The 26,989-nt window shown below is 30.4% G+C and overlaps 1 protein-coding gene across 1 annotated transcript in view; it reads right to left on the bottom strand.

Moving 5' to 3' along the window:
- Positions 1 to 25,812, bottom strand: part of LOC122270739 (uncharacterized) — a 108,387-nt gene extending 82,575 nt beyond the window's left edge. Inside the window, exon 1 of the mRNA XM_087164557.1 lies at positions 23,797 to 25,812. Coding sequence (XP_087020683.1) covers positions 23,797 to 24,274 — 478 coding nt within the window. The 5' untranslated portion in view covers positions 24,275 to 25,812. The remainder of the gene's footprint in view (positions 1 to 23,796) is intronic.
- Between the last annotated feature and the right edge of the window lie 1,177 nt (positions 25,813 to 26,989).

Genomic DNA, 26,989 nt, shown 5'->3' with positions numbered 1-26,989 from the left:
CATAGGCGGGGGAAGAATTGGTTATTGATAGGAATTCGATAAAATGTAAGATAATGTATTGAGGGCAGAGGAAACTTTTGGTGTCATTCGCAGCTTTGAGATTCAAAATTTTATCGAGTGTGTGTTGAAGGACGTTGTGGAAATTGTGTTATCTCGGAAAGTTTTAGGTGAAGGGTTTGAAAGAATTTTTGATTGAGTTTAAGAGAGTGATTTTTATGTAATTATCTCACTCTTTAGCGGTGTTAAAAGCATAGTATTTGGATATAATAATGGCTTTCATAGCCGTAAAATTTTTATCTTGTATGGGGCAGATTATAACTTCTTTTTTTACTTCCCTTTTAAGTACTTTATTCCGCTATTGTTTAGTACCCTTTTTTTTTTTAAAGTTGAGATACACTTTAGTTTTGTGTACTTACTTACACGTTGAAGTTTCAGCATAATTTATTATATTGAATTATCACAGTTTTTTACAGTGTTACTGCTTCGTTTGGTTTTCATAGCAGGGAAAGTTTTTATCTCGTATTGGATAGATGATAATTTTCCTTTTATCTTCCTTTGGGTACTCTTTTTCTGCTGTTGTGCTCGATATTTAAGCACCTGTTATAAAAGCTGGGATGGACTTTTATGCATTTACTTACTTGTTGAAGTTTTATCATAATTCATAATATTTAGCCATAACACTTTCACATACAATAAAGTGTATCAGTGCTTTATTTGGATAAAATAATGGCAAATTATAGTAGTAACTGTTTTATCTTGTGGGACTGATTGTTTTTATTCACATCCTTTAAGTACTTTATTATGATATTGTGCTCCACATCCAAGTACCCTTTTTTAAGTACAAAAAGGTACGTTTGTGGACTTACTACCTGTTAGAAAATATATTACAATATTGAAATATCGCTTTATTTCACATAGTTAAGCGCTTCTTTGAATAACATAATGGTTCTACATAAAGTTTTATATCGTATGGGAGAGATTATAGTTTTTTTAGAAAATCTCCCTTCCAGTGCCCCTTCTCCCTTCCCTCACGTGCTAGCATAAAGCCGTATCAATCTGGGTAAAAAGATAAAACTGGTAATCAAAGTAATTCTTTAGCAGTTTTTTTGTGGGCGGAGTTATAATTGTTTGATTTATTTAATTCACCATTGCTTTGTTCAAAATAAAACTATTTAGTTATACTTTGATCTAACATTGATTATATATATGATTAAACTAACAATAATTAAAGTAAAAGCAAAGTAAGTCTGTCAAATCAGCAACGACTACATTTAAGTTACCGTTTTTTATTTAATTACATCCTGATTCTGATTTTGTACGAATGCTTTTCTGAATCACCCGTCCCCTAGGGGTTAAAGTTGAGATATACTTTAATTTTAAGTATATATTTACTATTTCAAGTTTTAAGATATTTCCTAACATTGAATTTATTACAGTCTTTGACAGAGTTAAATATATTGCTGACTTTTTTTAAAATTTATTGTAGTGGCTTTTACAGCAAGAAAAGTTTTATCTCTTTCGGGACAGATACATATTTTTAAAATTCCCTTTAAGTACTTTATTCCGCTAGTGTGTTTCGTATTGAAGTACTGTTTCTGAAAGTTTTTATACTATTGACTTTACTTACTCTCTGAAGTCATATCATTATTCTACATTGAATAAATTGTAACACTTATTAACAAAATTCAAGTTTGGTTGTACTGTAATATAGAAATAAAATTGGTACACATCGCTGATTTATTCATCAACAACTAACAATGCTAATCACTAACTGCTTATTTGTCGATAGTTATAAATTAAAAATGAATAATAATCTTATTATATAAAACGCTAATACGTACGTACGTATGTATGTATGTATCAATAAAACCGATGATATTTCTTTTCTCGCGCTGGCAACAGTTTTCATTTTTAATTGATTGGATTCGGCGCGCAAGTAGTGAGCAACCAGATAACAATAACCAGAGTGAGCATTATCAGGTTGTTCAATTCAGATTCATGCACTAAAAACAAGACAATATTTAATTTAAACTCAATTAGGAATTAATTAATTAATTGAAGTGAGAATGCTTTAAAAGGCCGCTGTTGAATTGATATTTTTCTACTGGGAGCTACCTAAACGTCTAAAAAACGTTTAAGTGTTTGTATTGAATGCATTGAATTTTTTTTATATTTCGCGTTTATTTATGCATTGAATTTTCACGCTTTAAAATGCAGAATATTAGTGAAGCAATATTTGATAATTTATTTTGCTAATATGTTTCTTATTTAGCTAATGTTTTGATTTTTTCACCATGTACAATCTAAATAGCTAATATACTTTTTTAAAAGCCAATAAGAACATTGGTAGAATTCTTCTACATAAGTACAATACTATGTCTTTGATGATAAAATATTATGTCTTTGATGATAATATATTATTTCTTTGTGCTAGAACATTGTGTTCATTGGCGAGCGAGCGCAGCGAGCCATGGTTCACGGCGTGAACCACATAGGATTGTGTAGCAATTCTCGGGGAATGACGAGCGTTAGCGAGCAGGGGGCGGAGCCTCCTAGTTATCAATAATTAATTTAAAGAACTTATGACTTTATCTGTTTGTTTACGTTTTTACCTGTCCGTTTTATCCCCGTTCTATCTTTTTTACCGCAATATTATTTAGCTACCTAACATTAAGTTTACCAATCTAATAATTTTAATATCAATGGCCTTTGATACAGTTTGTAATCATATTATTTACGGAGGTGGCCTTTTTGGCCAGGTACTCCGGTGCAACAAGTATTAGTTTCCGCAGATATGTCATGATAAACCTTCTAAAAAAATAGCAAAATCCGTCTAATATTTGCAAATTTAGTCTGTAGTTATTTACCGTGGCCAGATGGACAAGCCATGTAAAATTAGCGTGGCTTTCAACGTGTTAACAATATTCGTCATTTGTTTTGAGACAAGATCAATTTCGGATGAGCATCAAATTGACCTCAAATGTCGGTTTTTGAGGTAAGTCCAAAATCCGGTTGCTTTAATAATCTTCTCTCTACTCCCATATCATTTTATATACTTTTTTTTTCATAATTGTAGCAGTGGTAAAACTTCTACTTCATGCAATATATGCAACATCGTCTGAGAAAGAGAGCAATTACAACTGTTAATGAAATATATATTATTACTTTTTTTTTAATTTAAAAAGTGGTAACACTAATAAAATGGAATAATACATTTTTAATTAAATGGTTTCAATGGCATTCCCATACCTGCAAACTTTCACTTTTTCTGAGAATGAACAATTACCGAAAAACAACCTTACTCAAAAATATATTTATATTTTGACTTGGTTAAAATTCGCTATTCGTAGAATGGTAGAAATCTTATAAATCTCGGTGCGCTGCCGCGAAGCGGCATTAACCGATTCCATACCTGCCAACTTTTAATCCCTTCCATTATGATTTTTCCCAGTGGTAGTAACATGGAATTAAAATTTCGATTGTTAGCAGATAAATACGTTGTATTTGAAGAAACATGAGCTGACAATCATGATATCAACGCATATTAATATATATGCTTAATTTTTTTAAGAATAGTGGTGATCAAAATCATTTAAAAATAAAGTTCATAAATGAAAATAGAGTATATATTTACAACCACTTTAAGTATACAAATAAAATTTTACGCCAAATGCGTAAAAGTTGGCAGGTATGCGATTCATCTGTAGTAGTAATTCGATGATGAGGAGTAGTGAGGTGGAGTGGAGATGGGGGGAAGAGGTTGTGCTTTGCACCAAAAATCGAGAGTGTATTTCGTGTGCTAGGGCAACGTCATATCCCTAAGGAAAAAGGCAGTGATTGGGCTAAATTTAGTGTTGTCGTCAATTAATTCAATATCTAGGAGTGAGTTAAAATTGCTGGTGGTACAGGTTTTTGCTTCATCGTAGAAATTTTGGTTTAAATTTTTTATATAGACGTTGATGTCATGAATTTTAAGATCCCTTTTTATACTATCATACCTGCCAACTCTTCCGGATTTTCCGGAAGATTTTATTTTCATATTTAAAGTGGTAGCAATACTCAGGTCATTCCAATTAACTTTTTGAATTATAATGATAATTATAAATGAGTTTGACCACCACTACATATAAATAATTACAATAAATATATGAAAGCATAATAATCCTTGCGCAAGCGAATTTCAACGGGATCAAAATATAAATATATTTTTGAGTCAGATTGTTTTTCGTTTATCGTTTTACTACCACTCTGAAAATCCATTATCGGAAAGAGTGAAAGTTGGCAGGTATGTACTATTATTGTTAATCGATATCCGTATAATTAATATGCCTTTATATATTCGTTGTAATTTTTCAAACGTAGTGGTGGTCAAACTTATTTATATAAACTAGTAGTGTCAACTTACTTATTTATAAAACAAACTTATTTATAAAACGTAGTGGTGGTCAAACTTATTTATTATAATTCAAAAATTTTAATGACATGACATGAGTTTCGGTACCACTTTAAATACATAATTAAAATCTTCCGGAAAAATCGGAAGAGTTGGCAGATATGCATTCCGTTTTTAACATCATATAAATGATATAAAAGTTATAGAAGAAGATTAACAAACCTCAATTAAATATTTTATCAGAATAAATATTTTAATAGGAATCGTGAGCACTGGTAAAAACTTGAAAAAGTGGTCTCGATTTGATGTAAAAAAGAAGTCACAGATATTTTGAAAAAAGCGGGCCAAAAAAAAATAAATTTTTTTATTTAACAAAACACCCCTTAGAACATTGTCTTCTCTTTTGGTGGACAATTTTGATATACTGCGCTTTTGTTCCATGGAAAAAGGCTATATTCAGAGATGCCAACTGCTCTGGACACGCCAAAATCATAAAAAACGGTAAATAACTGTAAATTAAATTTTTGCAAATATTTAACTATTTTTAAAAGGTATAGCACAACATAAGTACTGTAAAGTGGTGAATTATACAAGCCAACGAATGATTTAGAAATAGCGGTTGATAAAAATCTACTCAATTGAATTTATTAAACCAAGAATCACAATTGATAAACAACCACTTTAAAATATATATTAAAATATCCGGAGCAAGTTGGTATCTCTGTATATTTTATTCTTGAATAATTAAGTTTTATAGCTTACAATCCTATGTAAATGATAAATATCAATAAAACGATTTTTTTTCTTAGCTTTCACATTCTTATTTTCAATTCTCGATTATATTCGAGTGTGAAAAATTATAGCAGCATAAAATACAACGCCGCTCGAATTATCTCGAGTGTGCACAATTTGGCCTGTTTAACGCGCTCGAATTTGGTCGAGCGCGCAAGTCAAGGGGTTGAGTAAGTCCATAATCCGGCTGTTTTAGTGTTATACTTTTTTTTCATACACACAGCAGTAGTGAAACTGCTACTTGATTCAATTGAAAGAAAAAACTCAATCCTTTCATAACACAGAAAGAAATATTAATCATTAATTTTTTTTTTATTTTTTACAAGTGGTAAAAATAATAAAATGGAATAGACTATTTCCAATTAAATAGACTCAACAGTATTCCGTTTTTAACATCATCTAAAGTGTTTCCCAACGTGGAGCCCACGCCCCACTGGGGGGCATTTGGATTGTTAAGGGGGGCAATTCGAAAATTGACTCGACACGAGTTTAGCCCTTTTGCTCCGGGCCATTTAAATTCAATGCTGGATTTCGGTGCCAAAATTGAAAGAAAAAAGCAAATTCTTAAATAATTGAGGCCAATAAATATTACGTGTTTTAACGATTTTTTAGGCGTCGAACCTGAAATGAAGTATCTGTTAACAGTCGATAGTAAAGCATTTGTGAGTTATTTAGCCGTTATCTTTGAGAAACTAAATATATTAAATAAGCAACTTCAAGGAACAACTGAAACTCTGTTTGATGCAAAAAGCGAAGATATTTGGTTTCATTACCCTTATTGAGTTATGTCAGAAATATATTAACAACAAAAACTTTGAACAGTTTCATTGGCTCCAAAAATGTGAAGTAAATGATACAGCCTTACTTGTTATTGTTGATCATCTGAAAATTCTTTCGGCTGATTTAAAAGAAACATTTTCTGATTTAAAACAAATTGATTTCCAACACGGGTGATGCAGTCAATGTTAGTGGATTTGTCTGATATATCAAATATGCAGTATCAAGAGGAACTCGCAGATATGCAAAATGATGAGTCACTTAAAATTTTATTTAATGCTAGGAGGCTTCGCCCCCTGCTCGCTGGCGCTCGCCAACTCCCGGAACTGCTTTCGCAGTTCATTTCGGATTGCTTCGCAATCCAATGCTGGCTTTGCTCGCGCATTGGATACGTTCTGAACGTCTAGCTTTTGTATACTTTTTTGAATACTTCAGTTCCGAAAACTTTTCACTGTAGAAAATTCTAAACCTATACATTTCAATATTATTTGGGCGTTTGGCGATACAACACTTATAGAATTGAAGGATTTGTTACGGCAAGCACTCAGGTATCATAATTTTGATCTAGTTGCGCTTCTATGTCATTTTGATTCATGTTGCTAAGTTAACTTTCAAAAAACTCTATGGCTGGCAACAGCATTTTTATTTTTTAAGTTGTTTATTTTTATTTCTTTTAGAATTCGTTATTTTTAAAGCGAAATGTTTTTTAACCTAACAGAATTCTTTGCCGACTGTTCTCTGTATATATGAAGAAAATAAAGTAAATATTTAAGTGTTGTGAAAAGAATCTTATTTAGTTGTACAAAGTACTTCTTTAAAAATGAAAACTGTTGCCACGGGCGGAAAAGAAATGCAGCCAAAATTTGGGAGCCACATAAGAGAATTATATATATTAGATAAAAGGGGTGATGGCATGGCTTTGTGAGGAAACTGAAATCAAATACCCAATTGTGCAAGAAAACTATTGTTACAGTTTCTATTTTCATATTTAGCTGAAAGTGGATTTAGTTTTGTAAATGATTTACTGGTAAAAAAAAAAAAAGAAATCGCCTGGATGTAATACAACGGGGAGACTTGAGACTGAAGCTAGCTAAATTGGAACATAAAATCTCTGTGCTTCAAGCATTCAGCGCAAGGATCTCAATGAATTAAAATATTAAACTATTGTAGAAAAATCTTAAAATTATTTCGAATTTGATTATATTAAAATTATTTCGATTTTAAATTTATTTCTTCATTATATGTTTTGAAAATTTACTTACTGTGTTTCGTTAACAATTTCCTAGTGATTCTTTCCCAAAACCTATATTTTAAGCTACTTAAGTGAACAATTCAATTTTTTAATATTAAAATTTATGGATATGTTACATAGGGGGGCGTAGGAATTTTAGAAAGGATTAGGTGGGGCATGGCACAAAAAAGGTAGAGAAACACCAATCTAAATGATATAAAAGTCATAGAAGACCTTAATTAAATATTTTATCACCATAAATATTTTAATAGGAATCGTAAGCAATAGTAAAAGCATGAAAAAGTGGTCCCAATCAAAGGTGAAAGCGAGACAGAAAAGAGGAAAGGCTGGTAGTAAAACGATTTCAGTTATTCCTTTTTTAAACAATTCAACAATATCTACATATTTTATCATGGTTGCTGGATGCTGGATATTGGGGTTATCTCGTCGTTTGGCGCTAAGCGCCACTTACCGATTCATCGAATCTGTTTTATCGTATTCTAGGAGGTCCTAAATATCATTGAAGTTTTAGTATACTGTAACAACAAATCAAGTCTTTAAAGAAGTAAATCTTGAGTTTAGAATTGAAAATCATTATCATTGGAATGGGGAGATCCCCTTGAGTAGAGTTGTATGATAAAGTTAATAGTATTTTGATAGTATGCAGTATGAGCATAAAAAGGCGGTAATAGGGCTGAAATTCGAATTATCTCGGAATATATCAATATCGAACAACTTATTGAAATATGATGTGGTGCATGTTTTTGCGTCGCTATAAAATTTTGTGGTCAATTTAGCTATAAAGAAATTGATGTCATCAATGTTTAAGTCTTTTCTGAGTAATCTATTGCTAATCGCCCTTGGGGCGCCAGTCATTGGGCGTAAAAATTTACCTTCTGTTGTAGATAGCTTCTTTTTTAGGTTGTTGCTTATAGTAGTGAGGGCTGGGCAAGCATACGTAAGAATTGGTCGAATCGCTTGTATATAGATTGTTCTTTTATTTCCTAGATCAAGTTTCAATTCTTATGCAGTAGGACTTTGAGCGCAAAAAACGCTCCTCTGGCTCTTTTGATTACGTCGCTTAAGTGAGTACTCCAGCTCAAATTATATGAGATCGTGACGCCGAGGTATTTAACGTGCTTCACTGGTTTGATCTCAGTATTAAAAAGATAGATGTGGGGAATATTTTGTTGTTTTTTCTTACTATTTATGATTAAGATTTTATCATGGAAAAGAAGCAGATTTATATATATATGTTAAAATCCTAAAGAGATCTTGGTAGTTACAGTAATTTTATTTTTTTCCGAAAAAATGCTATAATAAAATGTCTTTCGTACCAGTTTTTCATCTCTTCCGTCTTGCCATATAAAGGCTTTCAGCCATGGTCTCAATTTGAAATGAAAAAGGAGCTAAATTTTTTTTCTCTTCTGTATATACACAGAATTAATAGCAGGTGACTTTGGACCCCGTTACATTTACTTAGAGATTTTAAAATATTCTGGTAGTTCCATATATAAGAAAATACGTTTTTTTAAAAATCTTAATATTACACCCACGTCTTAAGTTTTTCCAGGTGCATCAGAATCTGATTTAATTCAAATCGAGTTCAACAATATTTTCCGCATTTCCTTCCTGCCAAACATACAAAATGATATGTGTCATTAACTCTCGATTCACGTTTAGGATTTTGTCCGAAAAAAGCATATTTCTCTGAGGACACTGGAAAAACCGGAAGAAATTTCTCAAATGGAAGAAACTGGATGAATCAGACAGTGGTTTTCAACTGGCGGCCCGCGAAGCCATTTTTTGTGGCCCGCGAACTTAAATATATTAGTTGTCATTTTTTTGCGGACAATTTTCGTAAAAAATCTATATGGGTTTAAAATACATTTCTCGTTAATAAAAACCTAATTTCTTCGTTTCTGTGAAATTTATCATACCAACGGTGCAAAAAAAATATTTCTCGGGTTTTGGATCCAAGAAAATATTTATTCAAATACAAAAATAATCGTGTATGTTGCTCTTTTTTATTTCATTTTTTTGTATTTTGTGAATGTAATTTAGCATATGTGTATCAGAAATTTTCTCGAAGATATTCTCGGATTTAACTTCTTGAAACCATTCATTTTGGACGAAAATATTTGCACACACATTTGTAAATTTTAAATTTAAAATGTAAATATCTATTCTCTAGTGATTGCAGCAGACAAACCTCAATTTCGTTATTGGACATTTTGTGTGCTACTATGTAAGTTTTATTACCAACCTTTTTAAAGTTTTATATCTTAACAATTAGATATCTGTTGCACATTAATTGTTTAATACATAGGTGCACATTAAAGTTATTGTAGCCCGAATTTTTTAATATGCAATTAAATATTTTGAAAACTCTACTTCTTATTTTAATTTGTAATTCAATATTTTTGTTTTGTACAACTTGTTAGAAATCTGGCAGTAATATTTAATGTTCCTCCAAACATATAAGAGTCCTACATAAAATTTTGATAAAGTTGCGGCCCGCCATTTGATTTGTGTTTTTAATTGTGGCCCCCGGCCTCGTGCAAGTTGGAAACACTTGAATTAGAAGAAACTAAAATTTACTTTACAATAGTGAAGCAATCATAACACAGTCTAAATTTAAACAAATCAAAACTTTTTTTTCTTCTCATCTGTTTGATCGTGGATTGAATGAGTTTTGAATCGTGGATTTTTCGATGAGAAACGCTTTGGAAATGTTACTTATCATTATATTCCTCCAAGTCCTTCAAACTTACTCATTAACAATTAAAATTGCAGACTTTAGCTTCTACAATTGTATTAGATGGCTGTTATAATTCTACTGGCTAACTATTACAAAAGCTGCAGTCAATACGTCAATGCAGATTATTGTATCAGCTTGTCGATGCCAAGTATTAAATCAACTTGTCAATGCCAAATAATGAAGCTTATCAATGCCTAGTACTTGATCAACTTGACAAACATTAAATCAATTTATCAATGCCAAATATTAAACCAAATTGTCAGTACACAAATATTGAATCATTTTGCCATTGCTAAATATTAAATCAATTTCTCTATAACGAAAATAAATTCCTTTGTCGAAGCTAAATATTAAATCAACCCGCCAATGCCACATATTAAACCAATACTTCAATGCCAAATATTAAATCAACACGTCAATGCCACATATTAAATTGACTTGTTAATGTCAAACATTAAATCACTTGACAAAGCCAAATATTAAATCAACACGTCAATGCCAAATATTAAATTGATCTGTTAATGTCAAACATTAAATCATATTGTCAATGCCAAATATTAAATCAGCACGTCAATGCCAAATATTAAATTGATCTGTTAATGTCAAACATTAAATCATATTGTCAATGCCAAATATTAAATCAACACGTCAATGCCACATATTAAATTGATCTGTTAATGTCAAACATTAAATCATATTGTCAATGTCAAATATTATATCAACACGTCAATGCCAAATATTAAATTGATCTGCTAATGTCAAACATTAAATCATATTGTCAATGCCAAATATTAAATCAACACGTCAATGCCAAATATTAAATTGATCTGTTAATGTCAAACATTAAATCATATTGTCAATGCAAATATTAAATCAACACGTCAATGCCACATATTAAATTGATCTGTTAATGTCAAACATTAAATCATATTGTCAATGCAAATATTAAATCAACACGTCAATGCCACATATTAAATTGATCTGTTAATGTCAAACATTAAATCATATTGTCAATGCCAAATATTAAATCAACACGTCAATGCCACATATTAAATTGATCTGTTAATGTCAAACATTAAATCATATTGTCAATGCCAAATATTAAATCAACACGTCAATGCCAAATATTAAACTGATCTGTTAATGTCAAACATTAAATCATATTGTCAATGCCAAATATTATATCAACACGTCAATGCCAAATATTAAATTGATCTGCTAATGTCAAACATTAAATCATTTTGTCAATGCCAAATATTATATCAACACGTCAATGCCAAATATTAAATTGATCTGCTAATGTCAAACATTAAATCATTTTGTCAATGCCAAATATTATATCAACACGTCAATGCCAAATATTAAATTGATCTGCTAATGTCAAACATTAAATCATATTGTCAATACCAAATATTTAATCAACACGTAAATGCCAAATATTAAATTGACCTGTTAATGTCAAACATTAAACCCCCTTGACAAAGCCAAATATTAAATCAACACGTCAATGCCAAATATTAAATTGATCTGTTAATGTCAAACATTAAATCATATTGTCAATGCCAAATATTAAATCAACACGTCAATGCCAAATATTAAATTGACTTGTTAAGGTCAAACATTAAGTCATATTGTCAATGCCAAATATAAAATCAACACGTCAATGATACATATTAAATCAAATTGTGAGACCAAAACATGAAATTAACTTGTCAGTGCTGAATTTTCAATCACATTGTCAATGCGAAGTATTGAAACTAATCAACATCAAATACTAAATATTATAATTCAAAAATTTCATTCATTTTTTCTCTCTATTATTTTATTTCTGCTTAGAAAAAAAAATGTATTGAAATTCTTAAGTTGCCTAACTTAATTTTATTACATAGATTTAAGTTGAGCTTGACTTCCAGAGAAGAGAGAGATCTGACTGTCAGGAATTTTTATTACTTTCGACATTAAAGATATGAATTTGGGATAAAAATTTAGTCTCGTCGTGTATTTGCTGTCCTCTGTTCCATGTAGAAACGTTCCTATTTTTAGATTTTATCTACAACTTTTGAGACAGGAAAAAAAATGCTCTTATGCGTCGTAAAAAGGTTACGACGAGATTTTTAGAAGACTTTTGTATTAGATTGAGTTACCGTTTTTATTGACTTTTAAAGAATCGGATTGTAAAAGTGCATCGCGTATATTTGAATAAAATTTATTCTCTTTCATTTTACGAGAGAAGTGAGGAAAAATCTAAATGAAAGCTGGTAATATAAGGACTTTCAATACTAAAGAAGATACGAACTCACGATTCGAGGTGTTCAATTTATAGGTATTCAATATAATAAAACTCGTCTAGGAAGAAATTTAATACGTTTTTATGTCAAGAGAACAGCTTTACATTTTGTTTCTTTATTATGTTTTCGTATAATTTTATGAATTATATATATACGAGGGTTGTAAATTAAATAGCGGCAACTTAACCTTGAAACTCACAGAAGGGCGGGCATGCGCAAATTGGATATGGGAGCGGTGAGGTGGCACTGTTGTCGATGCGTAGAGTGCAAAAAAAACAGTCGATTTGCTTAGAAGGGTAGTTGTTGCGTGGCGTTAAAGTGAGGAGTTTCGTTTCCATCGCCCTAAACCATGTTGTGAAAAGGCTTAATGATGAAAAAAGACGAGATGCTTGAACCCATCGTGCTACTGTCCTATACGGTAAAACATTTGCTCCACAGGCTTCCACTAATCCTCGATAGCATTCTGTTGCATTTTTGCCTCGGGCTACCTCAATTTTAAGCCACGACAGCTGATCACCTTTTGAAAACATGCTTTAGAGCGATGGAAACGAAACTCCTAACTTTAACGCCACACAACAACTACCCTTCTAAGCAAATCGACTGTTTTTTTCACTCTACACATCGACAACAGTGCCACCTCACCGCTCCCATATCCAATTTGCGCATGCCCGCCCTTCTGTGAGTTTCAAGGTTAAGTTGCCGCTATTTAATTTACAACCCGCGTATATATATATGTATATATATATATATATATATATATATATGTACCGGATGAAACCGGTTTGCATTTGTTTACGCTCCTGTATCTATTGGTAAACATTGTAATGCAATACGTTTATAATAAATGCAAATAGGAAGTATTTAAGTATATAAAAAATCTCCTGAATAAAAACCCATTACATGCATGTTTAAATATAAAAGTATTGCGTATAAACTCGCGCAAATCATGTAATTATTAAAATACTACAGTGTGTCTAATAATTTGATCTAATTATTATAATATACTAATATAATGCTTGATAAAATAAATATTCTATATTTATATAATATATCGTCGAATTTATCCTATTGTCAAATTTATATTTTATATCGTCTAGTGTAAACCGGTTTCAGTCATATTAAAACAATAAAGTATATATATATATATATATATATATATATTGTAATTGTGTAATGATTGTGTAATCACGCTTTTCAAAAAAAAAAAAAAAAAAAAAAAAGGAGAAAAAAAAACATTTGTTAATAAAGAAATATGCTTCCCTGGGTACCCTTTTCAACGTTCATAACAGTTCTTATAGCTTTCATTTCAACAAAAGCAATAACGTGGCTTATTTGTTTCATTCTCACTTCTGTATATCCCCCAAAACAAATTTAAAACTAAATTAGATAAAGTTCCTGGACAGTGAATTCAAATATTGGATAGATATCAAGAGCAATTTAAGTTTATTATTGAAAAAACGATAAAAAAGTTTCTTTCTTTTTATTGTTTTTTCTTTCCTTTTTTTAAAAAAAAGTCTTTTTTTTTTGAAAGATGATCCCCAAAAAACAGAAGTAGAAAGACATTGCCTGATTAAAAACTTCATTCGCTTTAAAAGAATCAATAGATCAAGATTACGAGAAATCATCAATTGCTGCACATGGTTAGAAACTTGGGCATAAATTTAATTGTGACAATGTCAAAATTATTTTCTCTTCTCTGTCACACAGCTCATCTTGATGCAATGGATATTGTTTTATTCATATGAGTGCTGATTCCTTTTTTAACTAAATAATTTTAACTTACCACTTCTTCATCGAGCGTGAAAATGCATTTTACCCTGATTTTTCCCTTCACAGCTATAGGAGTTTTTCGTGTTTTATTTATTTTTCTTCTCTCTGGCTACTGTTTTTTTTTTGTTTTTCATGTTTACTTTCTATTTTCTTTTATAACCGTCGTTGTACAGCCCAATTTTTGGGATGACGACTACAAAAGTTTAACTCCGCAGCCTAGTAATTATGAACCCTATCCAGAAGACAAGGGAACTCCTGGATCAAGTATTGGGGGAGAAATTTGCCTTCATGGAGGACTTTATTATGAAACTAGCACGCATTTGCGTTAAATGGAGAGGAAGACCACGAGAACCTCACATGGTTAGCCTGACGGCAAAGGGACTTTAACCCATGATCCGATACCACTGAGGCTATTTAACGTCAGCACTGTGGTTGGTGCAAACCGGAAGCGGGTTCGTATCAACCTGCCATCACTGCGAATCGTACCCGGTTCACCTCATTGGAAGGCGAAATCTCTTCACCCTGAGCCATCGCGGCTCTCATCTTTACTTTATTTTCTTCTCTCTTCTTTATTTTCTTACTTTATTTTATATTATTTTCATGCATTCTATTATTTATAGATCCGGTGTTCCGCAAAAAATGTTCAATAATTTAGCGTTCCATACCTGAAATCAATTTAGTACCGTTGAACTAGACCCTTATTTCCAACGACGAAAGCTAAACTTACACTACGAGTACCCTCTACATTGTACTTCCATAGAGTACATAGCAGCCTGTTTTACTTACATTTTAAGTTACTATACATATTTACAAATAATGGAATATTGTTTCATAAATAATAAAATATTGTTTGTGGATATATACGTGATTCTCACGAAATATGGCAATTCACAGTCCCTTGTCCAAGATCTAATACTATACTTCAAAAATAACTTTAAAAAAAATATCATTGCTGTTAGCATTCTAAAATGACTTTGCACTAGCATTGACTGTTTTGTATAGTTAAAAAATTTTGATTCTTTCTACAGTGGATAAAAAGAATTAATTTAAACAATTTATTGTCCATCTAATATAAAGACTTAAGTTGAGTTACTTACAATTGTTTTAAAATGATTGTTTTTTACACTTCTACGCTAATATATAATTTTCCTGGTATTCAAAATTTGGTGAATTTCTATTTTATTTTTGTTCTCGAGCAAATGTCAATAAGCTACACCGCTGACTGTAAGATATTAATAAATGTAAGTAAAGAAGTACACACAAAAAAAATTTAGATTATTTTGAAGACTTTAAATTTGAAGAAATTTTTTGGACCGAATACTCATGTTTCCAAAGAATCACCCATATATGTATTTATAAATTTCGTCAATTTGATAGGAATTCTTTTACCTTTGGCATTATTTTTAAACAGGACAACATAATTACATAATTATCGATGTTTGATCAATTTATAGATCTTGAAGTTTTAAATCTTTTCCATTCACATTCATAATTAATAGTAACAGTTGGCAATGTTCTAGAAAGCTTCACTATTACATAAGCATTTAATCCAAGACATTAAAATAAACGGCTTATTACGAATTAACAAGAATTTTTTAGTGATAAATACAATTGTGATCCACCTTTTAACCTTAATTCGAAACAGAACCCTCCAGAATATAAAAAGCTGTAACACTTTTTTAATGAATCTGTTACTAGATTACTTATGAAGACTGTTTAGAGTATATTCTAAAGTAAAAACGCATTATTTAAAGAAAAGGAATAAACAAATTGAATATAGATGACTACCTACCAGTTTTTATTTTTGAGAATTAAATCAAATGTGGGCGTTTCTTAACTCCTGAGCTACAGATTCATTCATTTCAGAAGATATATATTTAGAAATATTTAGAAAATGGAGTACTATTTCATCAACCTTCAATTATTTTGTTTAAATTAAATTTTAAGCACTTTTTTTTATATTAATCAAATTAAGTGAAAAATTAGATTTTGGTTTAAAAAAATTTAAAATTCTGAACATATAAGAATTTTTTGCATCGAACAGTTCAAGAGATTATTTCATAAATAAATAAATAATAGTAATAACTATATATTTTATCTACATTTTTCCCTATATTAAATGTTTGTCTTTTGGCTAAAGTCACATAATTTTTTGTGCAAGAATTGTTTTATTGCTATGAATCTTTCGAAAGATGTGAAGAGAAATGTGACACATTGAAATTACATAAGAGTATATATATATATATATATATATATATATATATATATATATATATATATATATATATATATATATATATATATATATATATATATATATATATATATATATATATATATATATATATATATATATATATATATATATATATATATATATATATATATATATATATATATTATAATTTTAGTAAATAACTTTATTATAATTTTAGTTAAAATACTTTGTTTTCTCGATTTTTTAAACTTTTTGCTGCCACACTGGTACTACATTCTAGAGCAATGGTTACCAACATACTACCCACGAAGCCTTTTTCTTTGGCCCGCGAACTAAAATATATTAGTTGTCATTTTTTGGGAACAATTTTCGAAAAATATCTATATGGGTTTAAAATACTTTTCTTTCGTAAATAAAACAACCTAATTTTTTCTTTTCTGTGAAATTTAACATACCAACGGCGCAAAAAAAAATTATTTCTCAGGTTTTGCATCCAAGAAAATATTTATTCAAATACAAAAATAATCGTGTATGTTGCTTAATAATCTACTTCTAATTTTAATTTGTAATTCAATATGTTTGTTTTGTACAACTTGATAGAAATCTGACAGTAATATATTTAATGTTCCTTCAAACATAAAATATTCCTATATAAAATTTTGATAATGTTGCGGTCCTCCATATGACTGGTGTTTTTATTTGCGGCCTCCGGCCTCATGTAAGTTGGAAACCCCTGTTCTGGAGTGTGCCTAAAACCCATAGGGTGGCAACTTGTTAATAATAATTAAATTGTAAAACTAAGGATATTACATCCACTATTCTAAAGTATCACCACGTGAAAGACTGAAAAAAATTACTTAAATTACTTGAGAAGGAAAATTACTTAAATTACTTATTAAGAAAAATTACTTAAAATGAAAACTACTAATTACCTAAATTTCGTTACCACTAGAAAATATGTTTTTACAAAGTGGAGTAAGTTGGCATCTCTGCCATAACTGCCAACAACTACGGATCCGTAGTTGTTATCCGTAGTATTTCATTTTTAGCTTTAAATCTTAATAGAATTATTATCTTTATAGAATCTTATAAGTTTACTTATAATTCTTGGATTTATGAACTTAATTTAATATGATTTTGACAACCACTAAATACAAATAAATCAAATCAGCTATATGAGCATATGCATACTTATTATCCAACAGAACTTAGAAATACATCTGATAAATGCATTTGAAGATTAAACCTTACCACTCTTCTCCTCTAAAAACACCTTTCGCATGTTATGTAATAATATATGTTTATAGTATCTAAAATCTTCTAATAGCCGTTATATGAAGATAGTATATCTAATGATGAAAATCCCTTTATTTAATAAGAGGTAGTTCATGCATGTATGGAGTGTATTTCAAATCCAAATATAAATATTTTAAAATGCTCTATATAGAATTCAACTAAATAAAATACTATATAGTATACTAAATATAATATTAAAAAAATAGTACTAAATACAGTAATGTATAGAATAGCATAATACTAAATAGAATAGTATAATACTAAATAGAATAGTATATAGCACTTAATAGAATTTTCTCATTCCTACGAAATAAATGTTAAATATAGCAGAGTCTCATTAAGTATCTGCAATTTAGAGCTCTATAGCTGACAAAAAATTGGGATCCGTTAATCATTTTAGAGATAAAAATGTCGATAATAAATGGCAAACATAAAATATCCTAACGTTTCAGACAAAAATAATTTTTTCGGAAATTCGATGATATATTAGATTTGGCGTCACCTTAAAAACAAACAAATACTAAAAGCAAAATGGAACTATTGTTTCAAAAAAACAAAGATTATATTCTTCGATCTCTTTTTGTTGATACTTGAATTCTCGTGGAAAAAACGAAACCAAATAAATCCCTTCCGTGGGAGCTCGTTATGGGCTGCGAAACGAGGTGTAAAGGTTTGCTCTTCGAAGTTGTTTAGTTCAACAAGCAAGGCGTTGTGCCAACACACAGGACATGAATCAAGCAGATTGCTCGGAGGCTAACTGAATAACGGAAATGGGAAACAAACAAGAGAACATCTTTTTCTTTTTGAAGACTATTCTGTTATTCGGTTGGAGAAGACATTATTTACCATTTTGGTAAACAAAAAAAAGCAAGACAGAATTAAGGTTAGTGGTTAGACTGAACAAGAATGTATCGTGAGAGATGATCTGGTGGAGGCTTATTTATGGATAATGCATCGGTGTTGTGGATACTGGATTGGTGATTTGTTAAGTGCTTGTTAAGACTCTGATGTTTTTTGTTATAGATAAATTTCTTGTTTGGTCTCTTTAATCCTCTACTGTAAAAGTAATTTTTATTTTTTAATGCTATTGAAAGTTAGTATAAGACTGAAAAAAAAAAAGATAAGTATTACTTTTTTTAATCTCATATTTCACATACTTTCGCGTTTAACACGTTCACGCCGGGTGTTACGCCTGAAAGCGGGACGGAAAAGAGAAAATACTGGGAGAAGAACTTATTCGGGAGGAGTTAATCTATTCTCAACAATAACAATTCACTGTAAGGAAATTTATCACGGCGAAGAAGCAAATTCAATATAAAATTGCATCCGTTAAAAACAAATGGTAGTTATGGATTTTTATTATTCCCGGAAAAAAAACTAAAAAATCAAATTTATTTGTTACTAGTTTTTACTCCGGTGTGCCGCCCGATGAGACAATCTAGCGTGACCCACCGGTGGGTCACCCCGGCGTGAACGTGTTAATATTCCCATAGCTTTTAAGTTATCAAACATCAGTTATTTATATCCTCAGTGGTAGATGGATCATGGGTTGGAATCTTCTTGCCGTCGGGTTAACCGTGGAAGATTTACATGGTTTCCTTTCCATGTAACGCAAATGAGGGTTAGTTCCATCAAAAAGTCCTCCATGAAGGTTAGTTTGATCCAGGAGTTCCCTTGTCTTCTGGATTAGGTTCAAAATTGCAAGGTTACTGAGTTAAAGATTGGTAGTTGTAACATCAGAATTGGGCCGGTAGTAAAATAAAACGTAGGTTATTTTTTAAATGCATATGAATATTGTCATGGGATATGTTCCACAATATTAAGGAATTTGTAGTAAGTATTTTTTTTAATTACCAGCGAGAAAAGCATACGCTACCTAGTTTTTGGATTTACGACAACCAATCTTAAACTCCGTAACTTTGAACCAAACCTAGAAGAGAAAAGGACTACTTGATCAATCACTGGAGACTTCGTAGAGATTTTTTTGTTTGAACTAATCCATATTTGAGGAGCGTTACATGTAGAAGAAAATCCTAACCTGCCACAGTCAAACCAATGGCAAGAGAATCCTAATCCGTCAACAACTGAGAATATTTGTACGTTTTGCATTGTGGTCGGTGAAAGCCGGGAGCAAGACTCATATCTACCAGCTATTTCTGGGACTGAAACTTCAGCTTACCATCCAATTGCTACGTAATTTTCATTCTGTATGAAACTATTTTTCCTAGTGTTAGCAAAGCAAATGGGTTAATAGTTTTATACAATACAATATAAATAATTTTGCCCGCCACTACAGATAAATACTTAAAACAGATATAAAAAGGTCAAATAAGCATATGTCCACGCTCTTAAACACTGGGGAAAAAATTTATTACAATTTTATTTGTTTCAAAAATTTCTGATTTAGTTTTCATTCGTTGAAAAAGAATATGTCGCTGAAATATGAAATGTTGCAAGAAATCAAGTTCAAGGCAAATTTCTTATCGTCTGGGACCTATAAGTGTTTAAAGAAAAGATAGCGTCTCCAACTGCTCATCAAATGCTTTGTAGCGTGGATGTATCAAGATCGAATCTCACCGTAACCCTGGATGCATTCATGTGACTGTCCTTTCTTAAATTGTATAATTTGTTCTTCAACTTTGTTAAGAGCTTATAAGCTGTACTACGCTTTGAACACACAAGCCTGAATATGTATGTGTAATAATTAAAAAAAAAAAGAAAAGACTATGAGAAATAATTGTCATTTGTCTGTTTACACATTATTTTTAAATAATTAACAATTTATTTTGAGTAAAAACTCAGATGGGTAGGGAAAACGGTGTTTCAAAACAACAGAAATAACTAAAACAAAGACAACAACAAGAAAAACAACAGGAATAATATTCTCTCTTAGTGAATTCCATAAAATGCTTGAATACACGTGAAAAACGAAATCAAATAAATCTTTTTCGAGGAAGCCATGGACAGTTAAGTAAGGGTGTATAGAAAATACAATGAGTATTTTTTTTAAATGAGCTTGAAACTTTCATGGTTTATTGTAAGCCCATGATTAAGAATGTAGAATACTTCAAAAGTAAGAAAAAAACAACCAATTTTATGTTATATTTCACTTAATTTGCAGTTATTGAACGAAGATATTAAAAAGAAGATGAATATCAATAATCGATAGAGAGTTTGAATAAAAAGAAGCGTTTTAAGTGTTTTATGATGTATTCTCGCGTTTGTGAGAACGTGAAGTTCGAAACCTGCTGGTTAAATGGAGACTGGTGCACGTTGAATCTGTCGGGGTCTCAAAGTCCTTCATTATTCCCATAACAAATCAATATTTCTGGGGGTACTGAATTAGAGATTGATCGTTCTCTGGTTCATGTCAAAATTACGATCTGTGGATGGATGAATGGATGTATGAATGGGTCCAACCTATAAAATGGACTGTGATTTGTCTGTGGTTTAAATCATATTCTCAGACATAGATGGCGCCACTGAAAAACAAGAAATGCACCCTCTGTCTTAAATTCGCTAGGATTCCCAAGGAGGCTTACTGAAATTGGCAATCGAAACAACACAAACAACTTTATTAATAAATTAATAATAGATTTAAAAAAATATATACTTATACTTTGTTTTATGTTTGATCCTACTTAATTTTTAATTCTTCACAAGATCATATTGCAGTAATTTTAAATACATCGTTACGCTTGCCAATGACCGATAAATTGATAGTTTTTTTTCGACGATCTCTAAAGAGGATATTAGGGTAAAAAAAAATTTTTTATTTTAGTTCTCAAGTACCAAAAAAAAAAAAAAAAAAATTGCATTCGAACTTTAAGTACAATTATTTTTGTCTTATTTTCAACTAAAACTTTTCATACAATGAAACCGGACCTTCATTAAAAAGTATTATCAGAAAAAATATGGTAGTAGGCATTTATTTCCACCAGATGATAATTTTAATTTCACTTAACATTACAACTTTCCTACCACTTTAGCTTTAAAAAAATTATGTTCTTTATTTCAGATCCATCTTGTAATTACTGTTATTAATACCCCCTTGACATATCATTTCCTACTATAGAAATGATCTTCGATTGCACAGTAAACAATAACGGATTGTTGACAGTAATGCCAACTGCTCCGTACACGCCAAAATAATTAAAAACACGGTAAATAACTACAACTAAATTTTGCAAATGTTTGACTATTTTTGCCTGTATTTTAAAAGGTATAGTAGAGTATTAAAAATAATTCTAGCAATAAATTAATCAATTAACTAATTGTGCTACCACATTTTTCGATTTTGAAGTAATTGTTCTTTTAAAAATGGCGCTTGGTACAAATGGGTTAAGTTGCATATCCAATACCCCACAATTAATTTATAAGTACGCATATCGGATCTATAACGACTCAACTATGTATCTGCTAACTCTTCTGCATTTTTCAGAAAAAATTATATTTAATGTGGTAACAAAATATTTGCATTTATGTTAGATTCCTGTTTTAACACATTTATCTTAATGTACTTTAAACCACCCCTACATTCGAATAGTTAAAACATACATAAAAAGCTTGCTTATTTAATCTGTTTTAAGTAATGACTAAATTCTATCAAGCATTTACCGACAAAATCTCTTTAAGAATTATTTCATTACCACAGGAAATAAAAAACTTTTTTGAAGACTCAAAGAGTTTTGTAATAATAATATCTAATCGATCCAATATACATGCATTTAAATTATTTGTGACGAAGAGAAATATTTTTTGACATTTTCAATCAAGATTTATATTTTAAAACATAAATATTGCTGCATCCAAAATTAATTTTTCACAATGTCAGAGCAAGTTGGCACATATATTGTATATGCAACTTACTTTTTCAAAGATGGGAGCAGACAAACATAACGTTCTGCTATGAGGATCAGCAATTTCAGAGCTCTGTCCTTAACCGCAGAAGCATAATCTCATTTTATATTTAAATTATATGGACTAGCAAGCATGTCTGTTTAAATAACACCGCATATCTCATTGCATCAATATCACTCTCAGAATATCATTACAATCCTTATGTTTTTCAGGAAAATTTTACTTTTTAAAAAAATTTGAGACATTTTGAAAAATCGTGATCAAGTTTCACAAGATTACGAGAAGCGGGGCTGAAAGCCTACTATCTATGTTAAGACGGAAAAGAGCAGAAACTGGCAAGAAAGACATTTCATTCTAGTAGTTTTTTCAAGAAAAATAAACTATCTGTAACTTTCAAGATTTTTTTCTACAATTATAGAAAATATATAAAACTGCTTCGTTTTTGAGGAAAAGTAGATGTTGTTGAATAGTTTGAAGAAAAGAATAGATTTACTCTGCCCGAAAACAAGTTAAAATGAAATGGTTCTACTATCAGGCTTTACTTTTTTCAGTCAGGGGTGACCCTGACAAGAAGTTGTAACCACAAATTGAACTATTTATTTCATTGCAAAATACAAACTGCAATTTGCATCAGTAATTAAAATATTCCGTCCCTTTTTGGGCAACAATAATTTTAATTAAAAAAATTCTTTTAAGAATAAGTAAAATTATTTATTTTATATTAAATGAAAGCGATTTTAAAATTAAAATTTCTTGGCGATTTTGATCCATTCAATTTTCAGTAAAATTGTATAGATTAAAAAGGCTATTCTCATTCCCATAGTATTGCAGTTCTAATAAGTTTACTATGCTTTTCCTATAGAAACACAACTATATTCTTATTGCAATCTATTCTTATAAAAGCAGTCTTTTTAATCCATATAATTTTATATGAATATAATTTTACATTTTATATAAATATATATTTTACATAAATTTACATATTGTATATATTTTACATAATTACAATCTATACTATATAAAATTATATTCCATATAATTTTATATAGTATAGATTGAAAATACTGTTCTCTAAGTGATATAGTGTTGTTTTCGTAGCAATGTCCTGCTATTCTCATAAAGAAATAATGAGGTTTTCATAGAAATATAGTGGTTGTGTTTCATGGGAATGCAATGCTTGCACACTAAAATACAGTACTGTTCTAAAAGAAATGTTCTGCTGTACTAATGGGTCATATTATACGAGTAACAGAAATATGACATTTAAAAGGAATCGATTCGCTTTGCTTACTAAGAAGTAACTTTAAAATTGACTGAATAAATGGGTAAACGGATAACAATAACAAACGGACTGAATAAATGGATAATTTGCTATGATTAAATAAATGGATAAAAAAAATGTAGGCTTACCCATTTCGTCTATCACAGGTCCTAACCTCAAAGTAACACCAACTAACAAAATACAGAGAAGAAAAAGAAACACGGCCACAAACACGATGATCTTTCTGCCTAGTGGCGAGAGTTGGTCATCGTCTTTACCTTTTTCCACGTTTAACAAGTTCTTTTTCTGCTTTTTGCCAGTTCTCTTTTTCCTTCTGGAACTTTTGAGTCGTTGTTTGTCGGAAGACATTCTCTGTGAAGGCCATTGCCCAAAGTTGCTGTTCGATTGGGAAGATACTTCATCACGTGATGGCCTATAATCCAGAGGTGTTTTGGTGCTCCAGTCATTCGTTGCAGCTAAAGGGGAGGTGAGACTGAGACCAGGCAGCCATGGGGTTATGGTCGGGTCCATCAAGCAGTTTGAGCTTCTGCTTTTGATGGACGTGACGACAGTAAGGCAAGGTGGTCGCAAAAGTGGTTCTTCTTTGTCTTTGGCACTATCTTCCATGTTAGATTGTCACAGGTTTGGTTTAAAGCTCGAAGTGTGATTTGCTGATAGTAAATCCTCACATATTATAAGCACCATGCATTTAACACATGTAGGAATACGAATTCATGTTCGTAGGTATACTCTCTATAGAAGTATATTTTTATACATATATATTAAGCACCCTAATAAATGCAAGCAGAAATGTGATTGTAATCCAGAGTTGGTTCTGTCTTTCATGAAGTAAATAGTCGTGTTTGTAAACAAGATAGTCTATGTAAAACGTAGTTGGTACTTTTGAAAATGTATCAAATTAGGTCACAAATGTGTTAAATTAGGTCACAAATGTATCATGAAGATACAACACACTAGAAGATTAGGAGGTATTTTGTAAACGATATGTTTTTCTAGATGTGCGTTTAGGAATGAATGTTTTAAGAGATAGTCTTAGCGCAACGTCGTTTTCACACTTCATAATTCTACTATGAGACACACCTATCAAAAATAAATAATATAACCCTTGTATAGTCCTTTTTAATAGATGAATTTATTTGGCTGTATTTCAAAATGCTTAAATTAGAAAGCAGGACGAAAAATCAAGGAAACTTTGTTAAAACTTATTTCAGATTTAGGCAAAGGTTCAAGAGCAGTAAAAATATCTTGTAAGATAATTAGAAGTAACAAATTTTTTTACGGTAATTTTCTTCTTAAAAATCATTGGAAAACGTTAAAAAATCATTCATTTATGAAAAAATAACGATTATTTTTTTTTGTTTAACACGAATAGAGAATTCAATTATAAAATTTTTTCCTTTTTGTTCCGATAAACCTCAAAGCAACATTTTATTTATTTATAAATGTTTCATTTATCTCTCTTTGGCTCTTTATAAAATTTAATTTTTACGTTGTCGATTTTTTTTTGGCACTTTTAAGATATATTTTTTGATTATATGAAATTAAAAATTTGGCAAAATTTGTGGATTTATATTTCTAATAAAAAAAAACAAAAAATTCTTCTAACAGTTCTAAAGTAATTATTTATTTCTTAAAGCTTAAAATGCACTCCATTTTACTTTATAAGTGCATGTCTCTGTTCCAAATTTCAAACATTTAATAATGCAAACAAATATTAAACTTTAGCAGGTGCAGAATATTTAGTGCAAAACATTCAAAGTATGAGTGGATATTTTCTAGTTGTGATTCATAAATAGCATCTGTAACTCACCCAATGCAAGACATTTTTTTATATCAACATATTTTTTTTTGTACCTGATACGAAATCACCGAAATAGAACAAGCCACGGCGAAAAAAGAACCTCCATTCTGACATTTGCATTATAAAATCGTTTTCATCTCACTCATCTACGTATAAAGAACGCAACTACACGCTATTTTACACTCTTGATTGGCTATCATCTGTGGTCTAAAAGCCAATAAGAGCAAATGAAAGATGATGCAGGGTTTTATAAATGATTAGCGAAAGGTGTTAATAACAGAACGGCTCTCGTCGCTGCTTGGATGAAATTGCAATATCTCGACAGCAGAGCCAAACGACGAATGGTTTCGTTCAGGAGGAAAACTGCCGCTATGCGTGCGTTCTGGTCACGAAGGGGTGATTTGGAAACTGAAAATTGATCTGGTGGCTTTGCTATGGCATGTAATTAGGCTATAATTGCTGAATCTGAGAATTTCCGTTAGTTTATAAAATTGAAATATTTATACAGCACAGATATTTAGATTTCTATTTCACAGTCTTAGAGTATTTAAAAATATATAAAACAGTTGAAAATTTATATTGAAAACTATAATAATTTGGTAACTTCAACTATTATTACTTTAGGCAACCGTAAACGATGCGTGAATGTAGCGAACAAGTGTCACTTTCAGCAGGGGTATTTACTAATCAGGGGTATTTATTTATCAGGGATATTTATTAATCAGGGGAAATAGCACAAAGTGGTAGCATCAACGTGGGCATGTTTAATGCAATAGAATTGCTTTTGCTTTTACTTTCATTTTAACATAACTGATTCACATTTGTTTTGAGCATGATTCTCATTTTAAATTGGTTAAAAAATTATCAGCCCGATTTCCAACAAATATGTTATACAATAGTTTGGTTACCGCACTGTGTTTTCTTATCCTTATTGTAGCCACTCTGAAGATGTCACACTCATCATCCACTCTGATTTTTAAATGATAATTTGCTTAGATAACACACACACAAAAGGGAAGAATTCTACAGCGATAATAATTATTTCAACCCCAAATGTGAGCTAACCAGACCGCAATATTATGCGACATGGGTTTTTTTTCTCCAAAATTACAATAATTTTTTTTCAATGGAACAAGAAACAAAATTCAAATAGTCTTAAAGAGACAAATGGAATTTTTTATTTAAAAATTTAAAGTTTGATGATTTAGTAAGTATTGGTATTAAAAAGGTACCTTAACAATAGAAATAGTAATTAGTCAATCGAAATGCAAAATTGCTAAACATGCACTTTCCTACTGCTCAATCTTTTGCGATGTTCAACAAAATTCTAAAAATAATTCTATATATTTTCTACGAAGCACTAATAGTAAACAAGAAACATTTCATTAAAATAAACATTGGTAAATCAATTTATCAATCTTGTTATAGTCCCCTCAATATACTGAGCCATTAAATCCTAAATTTTTTCCAATATAATGAATTTTTTTAAAAATTTACTTATTGTTTTATAACTCGATCTT

The sequence above is a fragment of the Parasteatoda tepidariorum genome, chromosome 5 (assembly GCF_982258835.1).
Source record: "Parasteatoda tepidariorum strain Cologne lab strain chromosome 5, Ptep-v5.0, whole genome shotgun sequence".
Lineage (NCBI taxonomy): Eukaryota > Metazoa > Arthropoda > Arachnida > Araneae > Theridiidae > Parasteatoda > Parasteatoda tepidariorum.
The sequence above is the reverse complement of the archived record's forward strand: the minus strand, read 5'-3'. Positions and strand labels throughout refer to the sequence as shown.